The sequence below is a fragment of the Heteronotia binoei genome, chromosome 6, assembly GCF_032191835.1.
Source record: "Heteronotia binoei isolate CCM8104 ecotype False Entrance Well chromosome 6, APGP_CSIRO_Hbin_v1, whole genome shotgun sequence".
Taxonomy (NCBI): Eukaryota; Metazoa; Chordata; class Lepidosauria; order Squamata; family Gekkonidae; genus Heteronotia; species Heteronotia binoei.
In genome coordinates, this window is record NC_083228.1 from 98,417,980 (window position 1) to 98,435,562 (window position 17,583).

General features: G+C 44.0%; 1 protein-coding gene across 1 annotated transcript; it reads right to left on the reverse strand.

Moving 5' to 3' along the window:
- Positions 1–14,966: 14,966 nt before the first annotated feature.
- LOC132574069 (RING finger protein 223) lies at positions 14,967–16,419 on the reverse strand. Its single transcript, XM_060242185.1, has one exon. It carries the CDS (start codon positions 16,116–16,118, stop codon positions 15,156–15,158), a length of 963 nt encoding a protein of 320 aa, XP_060098168.1. The 5' UTR covers positions 16,119–16,419; the 3' UTR covers positions 14,967–15,155.
- Between the last annotated feature and the right edge of the window lie 1,164 nt (positions 16,420–17,583).

Sequence of the window (17,583 nt, forward strand, 5' to 3'; positions counted from 1 at the left end):
AACTCCAGCCCAGAGGGGTAAAAGCGCTAGATTCAAGTCCAAAAGCACCTTAGAGCAGGCCCATAGCCATGAGAAGGCTCTCACCAGGCAATGCCCCCTCCCCAGTTTGTCCAGCCTACCAGAAGATTGATTGTGCCATATCTGCTCTGGTAGGAGAGACAGAGAAAGATAACCCCTTTTGTAGGTAAAAGCTTTTTTCATTTCTTTGATAGCTGTCAGCTTGTAGCTGGAGATGTGAACTATCATTGTCTGGCCAGGGAAGTCATTAGCAATTCTAAATCGTTGTTTGGTTGAAAGGAATTGACTACCTGGAGGTGTGAACTAACCATTTCATTGACTCTGGCCAGGGAGGTCATTAGCATTTCTAAAGGGTTGTGGGGTGACGCTGGAGACTATAGAAAACCCTTTTTAAAAATGAGGGTGACTGTTAAGCAATCCAAACCTCCAAAGAACACATTTATCCACAAGTCAAGTCAATATGAAGTTTTCTGTAAATGTTTGTTTGTGAGCCCTTACCTGGACTAGACACCAGTAGGCTGCTCAGTCAAAACAAAACATGAGCATCTTCTCCATGCCTTTGCATAGCCCAGTCCACTGAGCAGGTTTTTTCAGAAGTAAGCTCCACTATGCTAAACTGCCCTCTGCCTGTCCCCCCACCCAAGACAAAATTCCTGGCTATGATGCTGCCTTAGGAGACTGACAGGATTTTCGGGATTGGTAGCAGTTTTCAAGAGTCAAAGTTCCCACCATCAGATTTGACTCTTGAAAGCTTGCATCCAGAAAAACTTTTTGGTCTCTAAGGTGCTACTGGACTTGAATCTAGCTCTTGATGCAGACCGTAGCTGTCCAATGAAATTATTCAGAGGGGTAACTCAGTCTGTGACAGCAAATAAACAAATACAACTAACAAGGTTTCAGCACAACCTTCCATGGACTAGAACCCATTTCTTCCAGTGTCTATGGGATATGCCCTCTATTAGAGTAACAGGGAGCACCTGCAAGCAAGACGTGCTTCCTGCTTCCTTGTTTACAGACCAGCGTCCAAGAAGAACAACTTCCTATTCAAAATTGTTTTTTTGTACGGCTCTCTGAGCAAGCCTTGCAACCTGTCACGTAAGTAATAAATGCTTCATAGTTGCCAAACTTTTCTTTTTTATCGTACCCCTTTAACTTAACCCTGGCATTATTGAAATACAGAAGGGGAAACTATTAATGGAAAGAACGGAAGCAATGGGAAGTGTCAAAGGACGTAAACGGGGATTATACTTTGTCTAAGGGACGCTCGTTCCATTCGCAACAAACGTAGATAAGCAGAGAGAAAGCTGCTACCTGTATCAGCCAAGACAACCACAACCAATTAGTCATAAAGAACAAGAAAGGGGTGAAGACGAGTAGGATAAAGAACAAGCCGCCAAAGGCTAAAGTTATCATGAAGCACCGCCAGCCAACAACAATCCGTCGACGCGCGGGGCGCCTGCAAAACCAGCAGGAGCTGGCGCTGTTCTTCAGAAGGCGTGCTTCACTTGCCCGGGGTCGAGGGCCTGGCCGCGCACGCGTCTCCGTTGCTGGGCGGTGCTATTGCCTGCACAGAGGCCATGTGATGATGACGCCGCACTCGGGGCCTGCCGGGGTAGCGCGCGGGTGCAGCTGGGTGAGACACTCGTAGTAGAGGGTGCGCGGCTCTCGGCGTGGAAGCGGGCGTAGAAGATGCCGCAGTGGGGGCCCCCAGCATTGGCGGGCATTTCTTCCGTCGCAATCTCCTATTTGGGGTCGGCTTTCCAGCCACGGGGCGTTTCTGGCGCTTCGCTGCGATCTGGCGTCAGAAGTTGCCTGCGGCATTGTTGGCAGTTTCTCTTTACCAGTTTGGTGTAGTGGTTAAGTGTGCGACTCTTATCTGGAAGAACCCGGTTTGATTCCCCACTCCTCCACTTGCAGCTGCTAGAATGGACTTGCGTCAGCCATAGGTTTCTCAGAATTGTCCTTGAAAGGGCAGCTTCTCTGAGAGCTCTCTCAGCCCCACGCATCTCACAGGGTGTCTGTTATGGGGGAGGAATATAAAGAAGATTGTGAGCGGCTCTGAGACTCTGATTCAGAGAGAAGGGCGGGGTAATGACCAGCTCTGCAATCTCATGGAGTCGGAGAGGAAAGTTAAATGTTCCGTTAAGGGCAAAGCTTGTTTTTATTGATCTTTAGATTTCAAAAAAAGGGAGACCCGACATGCTTCCTTTCCGAAAAACAAGCCTCAGTGATCCTAATAGCTATATTTATCTTCTAGAATATTTAGAACATTGTAAGGCTTCAATGGAATGGTTTTTCAAATAATGCCTAAATTTAGGGTTGCCAGATGGTTTAAACAATACTAGACACGCTTGAGAAAAAATTTGTCTACCAAACGCACACATGCATGCACCCAGGAGATATGGGACTGGGGTTGCCAACACCAGGTTATGACCCCCATGCCCCACTTGAAGGTTGCCAACCCTATAATATGAAATTTATTAATGACACAATCTACTGTACCTTACGTTTGACATTAGATTTTTAACTTTTATCATCTTTCTATTTTTCAAAAGCTTATCTTCCAGTACCAAGAAGGGGGTGGGGGGGGGGGTTAGAAACTTAGAACTATGCTGGGTAAAATTCCATGGTCAGAAATACTTAGGAGGAAGGGGATTCAGGAGGGGTGGGAGTTTCTTAAAAGCGAAATACTGAAAGCGCAATCACAGACTATTCCTATGAGAAGAAAAAATGGAAAAAGCCTAAAGAAGCCGAAGTGGCTCCATAAACAGCTCTCTAAAGACTTGAGAAATAAAAAAGTCTCCTTTCGGAATTGGAAGGAGGGCCTTATAACCAAGGATGAATATAAACAAATCAGTGCTTGTAGAGAAAAAGTTAGGAAAGATAAAGCTCAGTATGAGCTTAGGCTGGCCAAAGATGGTAAAAACAACAAAAAGGGGTTATTTTCTTATGTTCAGAGTAAAAAAAAAAAGAGCAAGGACATGGTAGGCCCATTGTGAGGGCAAGAAAGTGAAATTGTAACAGGTAATGAAGAGAGGGCGGAACTGCTCAATTTCTACTTTTCCTCAGTCTTGTCTTCTGAGGGGAACGGTACTCAACACGGCAAAAACAGAACCTATAAGGAAGGTATGAAGTTCCAACCTAGGATCTGCATAGGGGTAGTACATAAACACCTAGTTTCTTTAAATGAAACTAAGTCCTCAGGGCCAGATGAATTGCATCCAAGGGTTCTAAAAGAGTTTGCGGATGTAATTTCTGAGCCTCTGGCTATTATTTTTGAAAATTCTTGAAGAACAGGAGAGGTGCTGCAAGATTGGAGGCAGGCGAGTGTTGTCCCCATTTTCAAGAATGGATGTGATTACTAAGAGCCAGCATGGTTTTCTCAAGAACAAGTCAAGTCAGACTAACCTGATCTCTTTTTTGAGAAAGTGACAACCTTGCTGGATCAGGGGAATGCTGTAGACATCATTTATTTTGATTTCAGTAAGGCTTTTGATAAGGTTCCAAATACTATCCTTGTTGACAAGTTGGTTAAATGCGGTTTCGATCCTTTTACCATTAGGTGGATCTGTAACTGGTTGACAGATTGCACCCAAAGAGTGCTTGTGAATGGTCCCTCATCCTCTTGGAGAGGAGTGCCTCATGGATCTGTCGTGGGACCTGTTTTGTTCAACATCTTTATCAATGATTTGGATGAAGGAATAGAGGGAATGCTTATTAAATTTACAGATGATACTAAATTGGGAGGGGTTGCAAACACAGAAGAAGACAGAAACAGGATACAAGATGACCTTGACAGGCTGGAAAACTGGGCTAAAACCAATAAAATGAATTTTAACAGGGATAAATGTAAAGTTCTGCATTTAGGTAGGAAAAATCCAATGCATGGTTATAGAATGGGGGAGACTTGTCTTAGCAGTAGTACTGTATGTGCGAAAAGGATCCAGGGGTCTTAGTGGATCATACGCTGAACATGAGTCAACAGTGTGATGTGGTGGCTAAAAAGGCAAATGCAATTTTGGGCTGTATCAACAAGTATAGTATCCAGATCACGTGATGTGATGGTATCGCTTTGCTCTGGTAAGACCTCATCTGGAGTATTGTGTTCAGTTTTGGGCACCATATTTTAAGAAGGATATTGACAAGCTGGAACGGGTCCAGAGGAGGGCAACGAAGATGGTGAGGGGTCTGGAGACCAAGTCCTATGAGGAAAGGTTGAAGGAGCTGGGGATGTTTAGCCTGGAGAGGAGGCGGCTGAGAGGTGATATCACCATCTTCAAGTACTTGAAGGGCTGTCATCTAGAGGATGGTGTGGAATTGTTTTCTGTCACCTTGGAAGGTAGGACCAGAACCAATGGGTTGAAATTAAATCAAAAGAGTTTCCAGCTCAACATTAGGAAGAACTTCCTGACTGTTAGAGCGATTCCTCAGTGGAACAGGCTTTCTCTGGAGGTGGTGGGCTCTCCTTTCTTGGAGGTTTTTAAACAGAGGCTAGATGGAAGCCCGCTTAAAATCTACAAGGGACCGGGCCTTTTCTATTACGGCCCCCTCCTGGTGGAACCAGCTGCCGGAAGAGGTGAGGGCCCTGCGGGACCTCGCCCAGTTCCGCAGGGCCTGTAAGACAACCCTCTTCCGGCTGGCCTATGATTAGCTGATACAAGATACTGAGTGTAGTTACATTAGATGTCTGCTATCCCCAATGTTCTAAATGTTTTAAATGTTCTAAATGTTTTAAATGTTCTAAATGTTTTAAATGGTTTAATGTTTTAAATTTAAATATTTTTATGCTTAAAATGTATTTATGTCAGATTCTTGTGTTGTGAGCCGCCCTGAGCCACTTGTTGGGAAGGGCGGGATATAAGTCATAAAATAAATAAATAAATAAATAAATGGCCATCTGACAGCAATGAAGATCCTGTGAATTTAGGGGGAGGTGTTTGTGAGTTTCCTGCATTGTGCAGGGGGTTGGACTAGATGACCCTAGAGGTCACTTCCAACTCTATGATTTTCATTGTTTTCAGACTTGGCAAATGTTCAAACAAGGATTCTATCTAGAAATAATGGTCCAGCAGGCACAAGATGAGGAGGCAGACACTGATGGAGCCCACTGCACAGCACAGTGATTCAATCCACAGAAATTGCAGAGTGAAACAAATGTCACCAACATAAGTGGTTAATTGCAGTATTGCAGTCCAAGCTCTGCTCACGACCTGAGTTCAATCCCGGCGGAAGCTGGGTTCAGGTAGCCAGCTCAAGGTTGACTCGGCCATCCATCCTTCTGAGGTCAAGGTCAGTAAAATAAGTACCCAGCTTGCTGGGGGTAAAGTGTAGATCATTGGGGAAGACAATGGCAAACCATCCTGTAAAAAGTCTGCCATGAAAACGTCATGATGCAGTGTCACCCGGGAGTCGAAAACAACTGGTACTTGCACAGGGGACTACCTTTTTACCTTTTAAGGGCAAAAGAACTGCCTAGTTATAACCAGTGTTTCCTCTAAACTGAGTTAGTGTGAGCTAGCTCACAGTTTAGTCTCTGGCTCACAAAGTTTCATCTCAGCTCAGGAAAAATGGCCCCAGAGCAAACTAATTTCTGCAGAAGCTCACAACTTTAATGCTAAAAGTAAAAGGTAATTTCACCTGTGCAAGCACCAGTCATTTCCAACTCTGGAGTGACATCGGATCATGACGTTTTCATGGCAGACTTTTTACGGAGTGCTTTGGCATTGCCTTCCCCAGTCATATACGCTTTACCCCCAGCAAGCTGGGTACTTACTTTACCAACCTCAGAAGGATGGAAGGCTGAGTCAACCTTGAGCTGGCTGAACCCAGCTTCCACCGGGATCCAACTCAGGTCGTGGAAAGAGCTTGGACTGCAGTACTGCAGCTTGCCACTCTGCGCTATGGGGCTCCTAAACTTTAATGCTAGTAACTCACAAATTAGAATTTTTACTCAGAAGACTCCACAACTTCGAGGGAGTATTGGTTATAAACATGCAAACTAGCAGAGGGAGGGAGCTGGCTCCCCTCTCACATGTTTTAAGATACACCATAATCCACCGTGAGCCTTAATGAGAATGATGGACTATAAATTAGGTAAATAATTAACAGCCACAAGGACAGAATGATGGAGGCACAGTTGTACCATGCCAACATGTTTAAAGAAGGCTTCATCCCCTTTCAGGAAATAGGGAAGCAGCATAACTGAATAAAGCAGAGGGTTTTAGGGAAAGAACAAATAGCTGTGCACCCCAGAAGTGAGGTACCCCTTTTCTATTTCAGCCCTAAGAAGCATTTATATAAGAGAAAGCAGACTTAACTTTATCTACTACTAGCGCTGCCATATGAGGATTTGATGTAGAGTTTGTTCACTTTTTTGCCATCAGCATTTCTGGAATAAGAGGCCTCAAGCCACACATTCACACACATACAGCTAGGGCTTTTTTGGTAGAAAAAGCCCAGCAGGAACTTATTTGCATATAAGGCACACCCCCTGATGTCACCATTGTTGCACATGGGACTTTTTTTATAGAAAAAGCCCAGCAGGAACCCATTTGCATATTAGGCTACACCCCCTGATGCCAAGCCAGATGGAACTGCATTCCAGTGTGTTCCTGCATACCACCCTTGTGCTCTTGGGGTATGCTGCAGAAGGTGGTGGTGTTCTGGGACCTTAAGCAGATCTCAAGATACTGCATGGGATGGGGGGAGGTTGTTGAAGGTTTTGTTGTTCAATTGCATATCAGTCCTTACAATGGTTTTTTATTTTGTTTCTTGCTGGAAAATTCCTTTCTATGCTTCCAGAAGTGAAAGTTTTGCATGTGAGTTAAACATGCTCCATTGCTTGGTCAAAAATGCACCCATAAAGAGATGTTTGGATAAAAAGTAGTGTTCATGATACTCCCTGGGACACTGATGCAAATGAAGACTGATCCAAGGCTTCAGTGCTTTTCTGCCTTTAAAGGGGGATGCACTAAAACAAATGACAGGAATGCCCATTGGGAACAATGGAAAATGCCTGAAGGACCACTAAATATATATAATAGGAGCCAGGAATGCCAATTCACTTGCATGGGCCCCATTCAGATATGTTACAATAAAAACATGAAAAGAATTTAGAGAACTTGCCTCAGGTCTGGAATGGCAGCCCCAGAGTGAAATGATGGTCACTGGGAGTAGCATAAGTATTCTGGGACTCGAATGAACAACACCATTTCCAGAACATATATGCTGCGCTCCTGGAGACCATCATTCTATTCTTGGTGCTGTCATTCCATTTCACAAGTTTTATTCAAGGTATAAACTTTTCTATGCATACATATTTCTTCAGATACAGTGAAACAAAGCTTCTTCAACCATTATATATAGGTTGAGGGAAGAGGTTAGTGGCCAGGAAGGGCTAGTTAGAGTCAAGATGCACTAGTAACTGGGCAATTATAGCTGAGATTGGATTGGATTAAAGGAGATTGTGAGCCGCTCTGAGACTCTTCGGAGTGGAGGGCGGGATATAAATCCAATACCTTCCTTCTAAGTAGTTAGTAAGATCTGTGAATATCAGTATATTAGTATGCAAATAGAGTTAAACAGATGTGAGAACTGAGTTTGGGTCCAGTGGCATGCACACAAAAGCTTATACCTTGAATAAAACTTTTTAAAATTAATAATTTAAAAACTTTTCTGATTAACATGTAAAATCTTATAATTCTTATAAATAAAATAAAATAAAATTCTGCTCCACTTAAAAAAGCATAGATTGCTGTGTTTTACAACTGTTAACTTATTAACTTAAAAGAATATCATGCTATGATACAGTGGGGATTTTGGTAATATATCCTGTTGCATTAAATAGCTAAAAAGTGGGTACCCAGTTATTACCACTTTTTTCACATCTTTTGGGGTATATGTTTAAAGAAGAATATGTTATTTGCACAAAATAAAACAATCCCAAATGTTCTTTAACTAATCTTAAATAGAAGGTGGTTTTTGTCTGTCCATTTTACAGCAGTTAGCGTTTTTGCTATTGATAGTAACATTGAATTTATTTCTCTTTCCCAAATTTCTCTCTGGGAAATTTTTATCATTTCCCAGTGTTCTAATAAAGTCACTTTAAGAATAAAAGGTATGAGTACTTGTAATATATTTTTAATTTCTCCGATCACTGAATAAAAATTTTAGTCTTAAAGATCCGCTGGACTTAAACTTTGTTCTTAAGATTGTTCTGTTATTGCTTCCAATGACAGAAGTGTTGTTCTCCTTTATTGAGTTATTTTTATGTGAAGGTTTGCCTCCTCTGTGTAAGTGCCATGACATCTGGTGCTTCTGAGCCCCCCCCCCCCAATTTAAAAAACGTGTAATGGCCCCATTGGAGCCTCCAACTAACCCCCATCCCCACCCTTTTTACATATATGTAACATACACGTTGAGGAAATCTGTTTCAGCATATCTGAAGGAATATGCATCAATACATGCTAAGTCTCTCAGTTCTCGCTTATACCCAGGGTTGAACTTTGTTGGTCTTGGAGGTGGCACAACTCGGTTCTCACATCTGTTTGTTAACTCTTATATTTGTAAGCTAATTCCCTGCCATTCACAGATCTCACTAACCACTGTAATCCAGTCTCAGCTGTCATCACCCAGTTATTTATGCATCTTGACTTTAACTAGCCCTTCCTGGCAATTAACCCCACCCTCTCTCTACCTATATGTAATCACTGAAGAAGTTCTGTCTCACTGCATTTGAAGAAGTGTGCATGCACACGAAAACTTATACCTTGCATTAAACTTTATTGGTCTTAAAGGTGCCACTGGACTCAAACTTTGTTCTGTTGGATTTGAAAGTGTTATCTGTTTTTCTACTTAGTCATTTTTGATCTTTATTTATTTAATTCAATTTATTAGCCACACTTCCCTAAAAATAGGGTTCAGAGTGGCTTACATCATAAATATATACAATAGATAATAAGAATTTAAACATTAAAATGTTAACATCAACAATAAATCAGTATAATATCCAGATGGAGAAATTTTTTTTATACCCACCACCCCTGAGTGACAGGGAAATGGAAGAATGAGGGAGGTGGGGGGTGGACACAAGAGTGCCAAATGGCCACTATCCTCAACCAAATGCCTGGCAGAACATCTTGGCCTTGCAAGCCCTACAAAAAGGTAGCAACTCCTATAGGGCATGGATGTTCTCAGGCAGAGCATTCCATGAGGCAGGGGCCAGGGCCAAAAAGCCCAACCTCTCTCAGGTTGGGGACCACCTAAAGGTTTTTATTACTAGAATGTAATGCTCTTCCAGGGCCATACTGAGTGAGACAGTCCCAAAGATATGTGGGTCCCTGACCACTAAGGGCCTTTCTGGAAACCTGTCTGCAAAGATGTGAATGAATATCTTGTGTATAAGTTTTTATAGTTATCAACAATTATCCCTTACAACCAGTGTCATGACATGCACACTATCTACCCCTTCTTGTGTAACTCCATGGAGCTATCCCTTCAGCTCCTGAATCCTTATAAGCTGCCTACTAAAGATAATGGGTGCATTTTGGCCTGATTGTTAACGGATGGAGAGAGGAAGAACTCTATGAATTCCTTAAGGGATCAATGGCAGTGCTTATCTGGGCACAGATACAAAATGTCTGTCTACTTCCCCAGCTTGAGCATACAGGGCTCCTCATGGCTTTATAGCTCATTAATCATGTAAGCCTATATGATGCCTTGAGTTGTAAAGCTCTGGAGAACTCCACTATTGTCTTTTTAAAAATTCTAGTTTGTCCACATCTGTTCCCACACTATGACTAGATACTGAGACAGCACCACACTAGATCCAAGTGTAAAGATATTGCTGGGTGGTAGAGAATAATGATGGCACCAGGTAAATATGGGACTTGCAATCTCACTGAGCAGTGTATAGTCATATTCAGCAAGACAGGAAAGAATCAAGTAATCTTTTTCTGATCGCTTGCTCAGAAATATACCCACAGGCACATAAGTGTAACTTACTCAAAGCTGATATATTGTTGTCAGTCTTTCATTCCTAATAATAATTTTAGGGGTGGGGGGAACTTTCAAGGTACCATATTGAAATATCCTGCAACATAAACAGTACTTGCATATTAAGTGTTATTTAGCAGGTTGAACAATCAATTGTGACTTTAAAAAATTACACTCATTGCATATGAAACAGGAAACTTAATTTAAAATACAAGTCTGAAAAATACAACAAGCATTCCACCAGCTTGCATATAAACTAAAAACATATAATGATTTCTTGACATACTTCACTACTAAGCAACTACAAATGTGTGAGTAATGCTGTTGAGTTCCACTGTTACTATACCACTGAAAGTCAAAGGCCCTGTTCTTGTCCCATGCAAACAGGAGATGAACACTAGTTACATGAGCATGTGAGATGGGGACACATGTTAGAATACAGATGCATTCAAAGCAACACAGTGCAAACAAACTGCATCCCAACTCAAAATATGCATTCAGGGGCAAATTGGATTTACCTCAGAATTCCCAATCCATCATAAATTAAGACTTGTATCTCCTGGGGGCAGAGATGTCAACACTATTCCTTTCACAATATTTAAAAAAAACACGCAACTGCCACAGCAATTCTCAGCTAAGATTTTACTTGATACCAATAGCATCTCAATTCAGAAAACAGCCTCCCCACTGTAAATTGCTTATCTACCATAGACCAACATTTTGCCACTATAGGACTGGAAATTTTTAAAACTTGCTTTGTAAAGCAAGAATAAAGATGGAATGGCTGTACCTGTAGTGCATTTGGTACAGACTTTCAAGAAAGGGGGTTACTCAGCCATGCTTTTGGACACCCACCACAAAATTCCATTAATGCTGTGATTTCACTGTGCATTAAATTAAAACAACCAGCTAGTTATGTTTCAAATAGAAGCAATTCCCAGCCACAATACTTTTCACATTTAACTTTGACTCTTGCAGAGCAAACAAAACAAGTGTGTTACAAAAGTACAGAGAGTATATATAGCCAGTTTCCTAACACTTGAACGTGAAGGGATAGCTTCTTTTTAAATTATGAGAAATTGTAGCATTCAGTCTTGCATCTTTAATATGAAGGAGAATACTTCCAGAAATAAACATCAGCTCTGCATGTTTACTAGCTACTTTTAGTACCACTTTGCATTTTTCTCTACCAATTCCTATTTCTCAGGTGCTGCTTCTACACGACAGAGTTAACAGAAGCCTCACTGATTTTAATGGAACAATAGCACTCAATAGCACCCTATGCTGCAGCAGTCTTTGACCTATCCTCACAGCAGATCAGAAAGCCAACGGGTGCCTGGACAGTACCACTTCAGACTGCAAAGGGAGACTGACATGATGGAATGTTCCTTCATTAGAAAAAGGTATCCTGTGCACGGAAAACCAGATACAAAGGAAATTTTGGTGGGTAATCATGTCGGTCTGTAGAACAATATTTGAAGATCAACAACATTTTGCCCTGACCTGGATAGCCCAGGCAAGTCTGATCTCATCAGATCTCAGAAGCTGATCAGGGCCAATCCTTGCAAGTGCTTGTGTTATGCCTGGCCCCTCCTCCCTTGAAAGATAGTCTGGCACCTTGGACAAGGTGACACAGGCAGCCTTCTTCTTCAGCATCTCACAGGGTTATTCCCCTAGACTTTTACCTGGTCTGCAAATAGGATCAAAACAGGTCTTACAATCCCATGGAATGTGTGACACCAATTACTGGCTAGAGGCTTGTCTGGGAAAAGAAGATGAAGATATTGGATTTATATCCCGCCCTCCACTTCGAAGAGTCTCAGAGCGGCTCACAATCTCCTTTACCTTCCTCCCCCACAACAGACACCCTATGAGGTGGGTGGGGCTGGAGAGGGCTCTCACAGCAGCTGCCCTTTCAAGGACAACCTCTGCCAGAGCTATGGCTGACCCAAGGCCATGCTAGCAGGTGCACGTGGAGGAGTGGGGAATCAAACCCGGTTCTTCCAGATAAGAGTCTGCACACTTAACCACTACACCAAACTGGCTCTCCTAGAGGTGCAAAGGTCTGGCTTTTGGTGGTTCTCTTCCCTCTTTTAAATCCATGAATGTAAAAAACTAATTTCCAGAAAAGGCAGTACAACTAACCCAGTCTCCTATATTGCCTGACTTTCCCTTACCTGGTTCATTCTATATGAGTCTACAGTCAAAACCATGTTAATCCCATTAACACCCCTTTGTAATAGTTTTCTTGCTATGTCTATTAGAGGTCACCAAGCACAACAGACATTTTCACATAAATGTTACATTGCATTCACAACCCATGGGAAAGCTATGCAGCTTCCTTGGTTCAAATACATTGTTTCATTCAAACCATCACAGCATTGTTCTAGGAACAATCATGTCATAGCTCAAAGGCTATATCCATATGCAGTCTGGTTCTTCTTGGGCTCTCATGAATGAGTGACTGTGTGTGTGTGTCCATCTGTCCACTAAATTACACTCCCAGCATGAAACTGGGTACAACTTCTGAGTAGAGTGCTGGTTCATTCTGCTCACCTTTCTCCTCGAATCTCTGTTCTGGAATACATAAATATAGTCCCATGTAAAATAAGTTCCTTTCTTGTCTCTATAAAGCTACCACCTTTATTTTCTAAACTTGTATGAGTGTTTCTAGAGTGTTTTTCCAATTAATAAGTTTGAAAAATGCTCTCTGAAAAATCACCAGAAGTCACCATGACTTCCAGGCATGTAAGCATGCACACGCAAATAAAAACAGAAAAAAAAGACAAAACAAAATTTTCAAGGTCAGATATGAATGTAAACAAAGCTTCATCAGCCCTTATATTCAGGTCAGAGGGTGGGTGGGGTGTTGTAAAGAAGGGCCAGTTGGCATGAAGATGCAAGGATACAATACAAAATACAATTAGTTTGATTAGAGCTATGAGATAGGCACAGAAGTGGAAAGTGCAGAAAATTAGCATCTGTAATGTGCAATGTACCTCTGTCCCCCAACTGGCCCTTCTTTCCAACACTCTTTCCACCCTCTGACCTGGATATAAGGGCTGATGGATCTTCATTCTCATTTGCATCTGACAAAGTGAGGTTTGGCTTATGAAACCCTGTTGGTCTTTTAAAATGCTACTGGACTTAGTTTTCTTTTTAGATATAAGAGACAAGAATAGGGTGAAGCCTTTCTCTGCTTAGCTAGTTTTCCATATCCACAGAATTATTTGTATGTGTGGGAGGGACATTTAAGTCTCATGAGAACCCAGCTGGAGTAGTTGTACTGCCCAGAATTAGGTTGTCCTCCTCTTATGATAGGCCTTGGGGTAGAACTACACAGTTTCCTGAGTTCTTTCCAAATATTCTCCCCACACATAAACACAACTTACACTCACAAAGATGGCAGTTTAAAGAGGCAGACCAGCAGTGAGGGCAGAGGATCTTTAATTTTTTTTTCTGATGCCTTTGTCTCACCAGATAATAATTTATCCAGTTTTCTCTAGAGGGGATATGTAGAAGAGATAGGAGGGAAAAGATTAATAGCTCATCTCTAGCAGTGCCCCCTTAAATCACAGCCTTTGCAGCTACAATTTGTAAAAAGTGACAACCAACCAACCTTCCCAGCTCACAGACAATAACGAAATTACTATGACTTTCACTCTTTCTTAAAAACATGAAGATGACTTATTTAAACAACTTCCACAGATACCAAAAACTGTGTAGTGCCAAAGGACTGAAAAGTTTTAGCTATTTGGCCCCACTGTCAAAGAAAATGGTCCTACCCACCTAACAGAAGATATGTGTCACAACACCTATCTGCTTCCTACATTTTTACCAGTCATTTTCACTTACAATCTATAAAAATCATGTATTAAGCATGAGTTGTTTAAAAATTCAATCAACAAGTGTTTAAAAGGGCCACTTCTGATGTTGTACTGGATGCTCTCAGTCACTGATGTAAGACCTTCTAGACCAATCTACCTTGAATATAAATTTAAAAAGGGAACCTTTACAATAGCAGTTTGATGCTCAATTTCAACCTCTTGCATATTACAAAGACATGCTGCTTTAACCACAGCTTAATCCACTTTTCTCATTGTCAGAATTTATGAATATGAGAATGTAGTATCAGATGAGGATTCTGCACGGGTGCCTATTTTAAATGGAATACCCCATGTTGTTTATTATTTAATTCATTTGTAAGATGCCTTTCTCCCCAGACTTAAAGCAGATTACAGAATTCTCCTCTCTTCCACTTTATCCTCACAACAACCCTCCAATCTTCTAACAGCAAAAATAACAACAACAAAAATTCCCTAATCATGCAGTTTATTCTATATTCCCCACAAACTATCCAAAATACCTGGAGAAGTGTGGTGTATTCCATGCGCTCTTTAATTGACTGCAGACCACTGCACGGGTCAGGAAAGTGACACAAACTTTCTAGATAGCCTCTGTGCATTGAGTCTGCACCCTCTCTGTTCAATAGCCTCAGCCATCTAGACAACTTGTCCTGATGCAGTGCTGACAAATGGCACATGCTCAGAGCACATTCACATTTGCACATTCTTGGGCTGAATCTTGGCACTGAGAAATGGTGTCAGAGTTGATTTACTATCAACCCTGCAAGTAAGGTAACTGGCCTAGCACCTACCCTTCCAATCCACCTTTTCTTCAACAAGACTATGGTGGTGGGCTGCATTCCCATCCCAGCCATTTAAGGCCTTTTTCATTTGACCTACAAGCTAAAAGACCTGCCCTGGGTCCATTCAGAGCATTGCTCCATCTAGGCCAGTACTGGCTACAGCTCTCCGATGCAGTTCTCCCAACACTGCGGGGATTCTTTTTACTGAAAATAGTCCATCACCTGCATGCAAGGCAGATGTCCCATCACTGAGCAATGCCCCCCTCCCCAGCCTCATGCACACGTTCAAGACACAGGAGCCCAACCAGCCTTCACTATATACTCGCTGAACGCTTCAGCAGTAGCAACAACTGGTTGCCAACTTATTTCCCGGCCAGGCTCCTGGGCCTTTGTAGCAAATGACATCAACAGTACAGGTAAAACCACCAGACGATCCTTTCTGCACAAGAGCCCTGGCAAGAAAATATGAGTAGAACTGCGGGCACCCCGCGCCGATCTATGAGCGGGTTCTCCTGTCCGCCGCCGGCCTGCTTCGAGGGGTGACGTTATAGGCCGCCACCGCCCCTCCAGGGCCGTTTGTTCCCGCAGGAGCAAGTAACGCCACCGCCCCTGCTGCCCCGGTCCTGTGTCTGAAACCGTGCTTGGCAAAAGGCACGGTGGAGACGAAGAGGAGGAGGACGGCGACGCCGATGAAGATGGAACCCGTCAACCAGTTCATCCAGGCGAAAAAGAGCAGGAGCATGGAGAGGACGCAGAAGACGACGCACAGGCAGCCCAGGTTCACGGCCTTCCGCCTCCAGCTCTGGTCGCTGGTGGAGCAACTGCAGCCGCCGCCGAGGCCTCCGGAGCACTGCTGGGCCAGGGCGCTTCTGGCCCCGTCAGCGGAAGAGGGAGGCGTCGCCCCTTGGCTGCTGCGCTCCGACGGGGGGCGCTGCTGGGCGGGCCTGGGCACCGGCAAAAGCAGAAGCGCCTGGCGCTGGCTTCCGGCGAGGGCGCTCCAAGCAGCGCGCAGCGAGATGTGGTCCACCAGCTTGGTGTTGAGGGGCAGGCTGTGCACGCGGCAGTCCGGCAGGGACGTGCAGTGCCTGCACAGGGGGCACGTGATGGCGGTGTCGTGCTGGTGGCCGCCGCCCTCGGCCGCGCCTCTTCGCTGGCTCTGGGCGGCCAGGATGGCGCGCAGGTGCAGCTGGGTGAGGCACTCCTGGCAGAAGGTGTGCAGGCACTCGAGCAGCTTGGGCGCGCGGCGCCCCAGGTCAAAGCGGTTGTAGCAGATGCGACACTCGTGCTCCTCCCAGCTGCTGGACTCTGCAAGGGGGGCGGCCGAGGCGGCGGTCTCCCTTCCCCCTTCTTCCTGTTCCACCTTCGCAGGCTCCTCTTCGGCCCCGGCCATCGCCTCGGCCGGCCGCCCCGCTCCCTCTACGCTGTCGCCGTTGCTGGGCTGCTCCGCCGGCTCGGCCATGGCAACATCACTCCCGGGGAGGATTCCCTTCCCTCCACGCCCCTGGACTCGCTCTGCAGGGAAAGGACCGGCTCCGCTTTATATGGAGGGAACGGGAGCTGCAGCGCCGGCTGATGGCTTCCCTGCCCTCTCTCCCTTTCTGGCGCTGCGCCGGGGCCTGGCGGGAGCAGCTGGCCGCAGTAGAGCGTGCTTGGACCTCTTTATGCTGCTTCCACACCCCTCCGGGTCTCCTCGAGTCTGTCACGACTCCTCTCCCCACGGTGGCAGCATCACTTTGAGGCTCCTTTTCCGTTGGCTGATGATGTCATGCGGGGTTCCTCCTCTGATCAGACAAACCAGCGCTGGATTCAGGATCACTTCCCGACAGCGATCGCCCTGTGATCTCATTTAGTCGGCGAGCTGAAAGCTTTGTATTGCAGGGCCTACATTTATTTCTGCTAGGTGAAGTGGATGCTCTCATTCAAAAGATCTTCAACAGGCTCATGTGCATTTTTAGCTTCTATAACTCTACATGGCCATTAAAATGAGCTGCTTGTTCTCCAGTGGTTCCCAAATGGCAAAACATTTATTTCTCCAGTAAACAATCTCTAGGAATCCAGGCAGCCTTGGTGTAATGCATTCCAGTGATCCTTTTTTAAAAAAATGAACAGTATTCCCTTACAAGACCCACTTTTTAGAAATTTTAACTGGCTGTTCTTAACACGTTTTTTCAGACTATAACTTTATACCTATATCAGTTAGTTATCAATTAAATTATATTGTTTGATCATCTGACCACCCTCATCATCCAATAAAAAAAAGGTAAAGATAGTCCCCTGTGCAAGCACCAGTAGTTTCCGACTGTGGGGTGACATCGCATCTTGATGTTTTCATGGCAGACTTTTTACGGGGTGGATTGCCATTGCCTTCCCCAGTCATCTACGCTTTTCCCCCAGGAAGCTGAGTACTCATTTTACTGACCTCAGAGCCAGCTACCTGAATCCAGCTTCCACTGGGATCGAACTCAAGTCCTGAGCAGAGCATTGACTGCAATACTGCAGCTTACCACTCTGCACCATGGGGCTCTTCATCCAATAGGTATCTGCTAATTCTGCTGGGTAATAACAGCTCTGACACCTAACTTTGCTACATCAAATGCTACTTCACAGAGAGAGTAATTATTTTATTTATGGGATTTCTATCCCGGCCATCCTGCCGAGGCAGGCTTACAGTGGGATGGATTAAAATGTGGAATTCACTGCCAAAGGATGTAGTGAATGCTGCAGGAATAAACAGCTTTAAAAGGGGATTTGATTCATGGAGGATAACTCTATCAATGAATACTAGCCGTGGTGACTGAGGGGAACCTCCACATCCAGAGGCACTAAGCTTCTGAATTCCAGAGCCAGGAGGCAACATCAGCCTCTATGACCTGTTGTTGGCCACTGTGTGAGACAGAATGCTGAAATAAATTGGTCTGATCCAG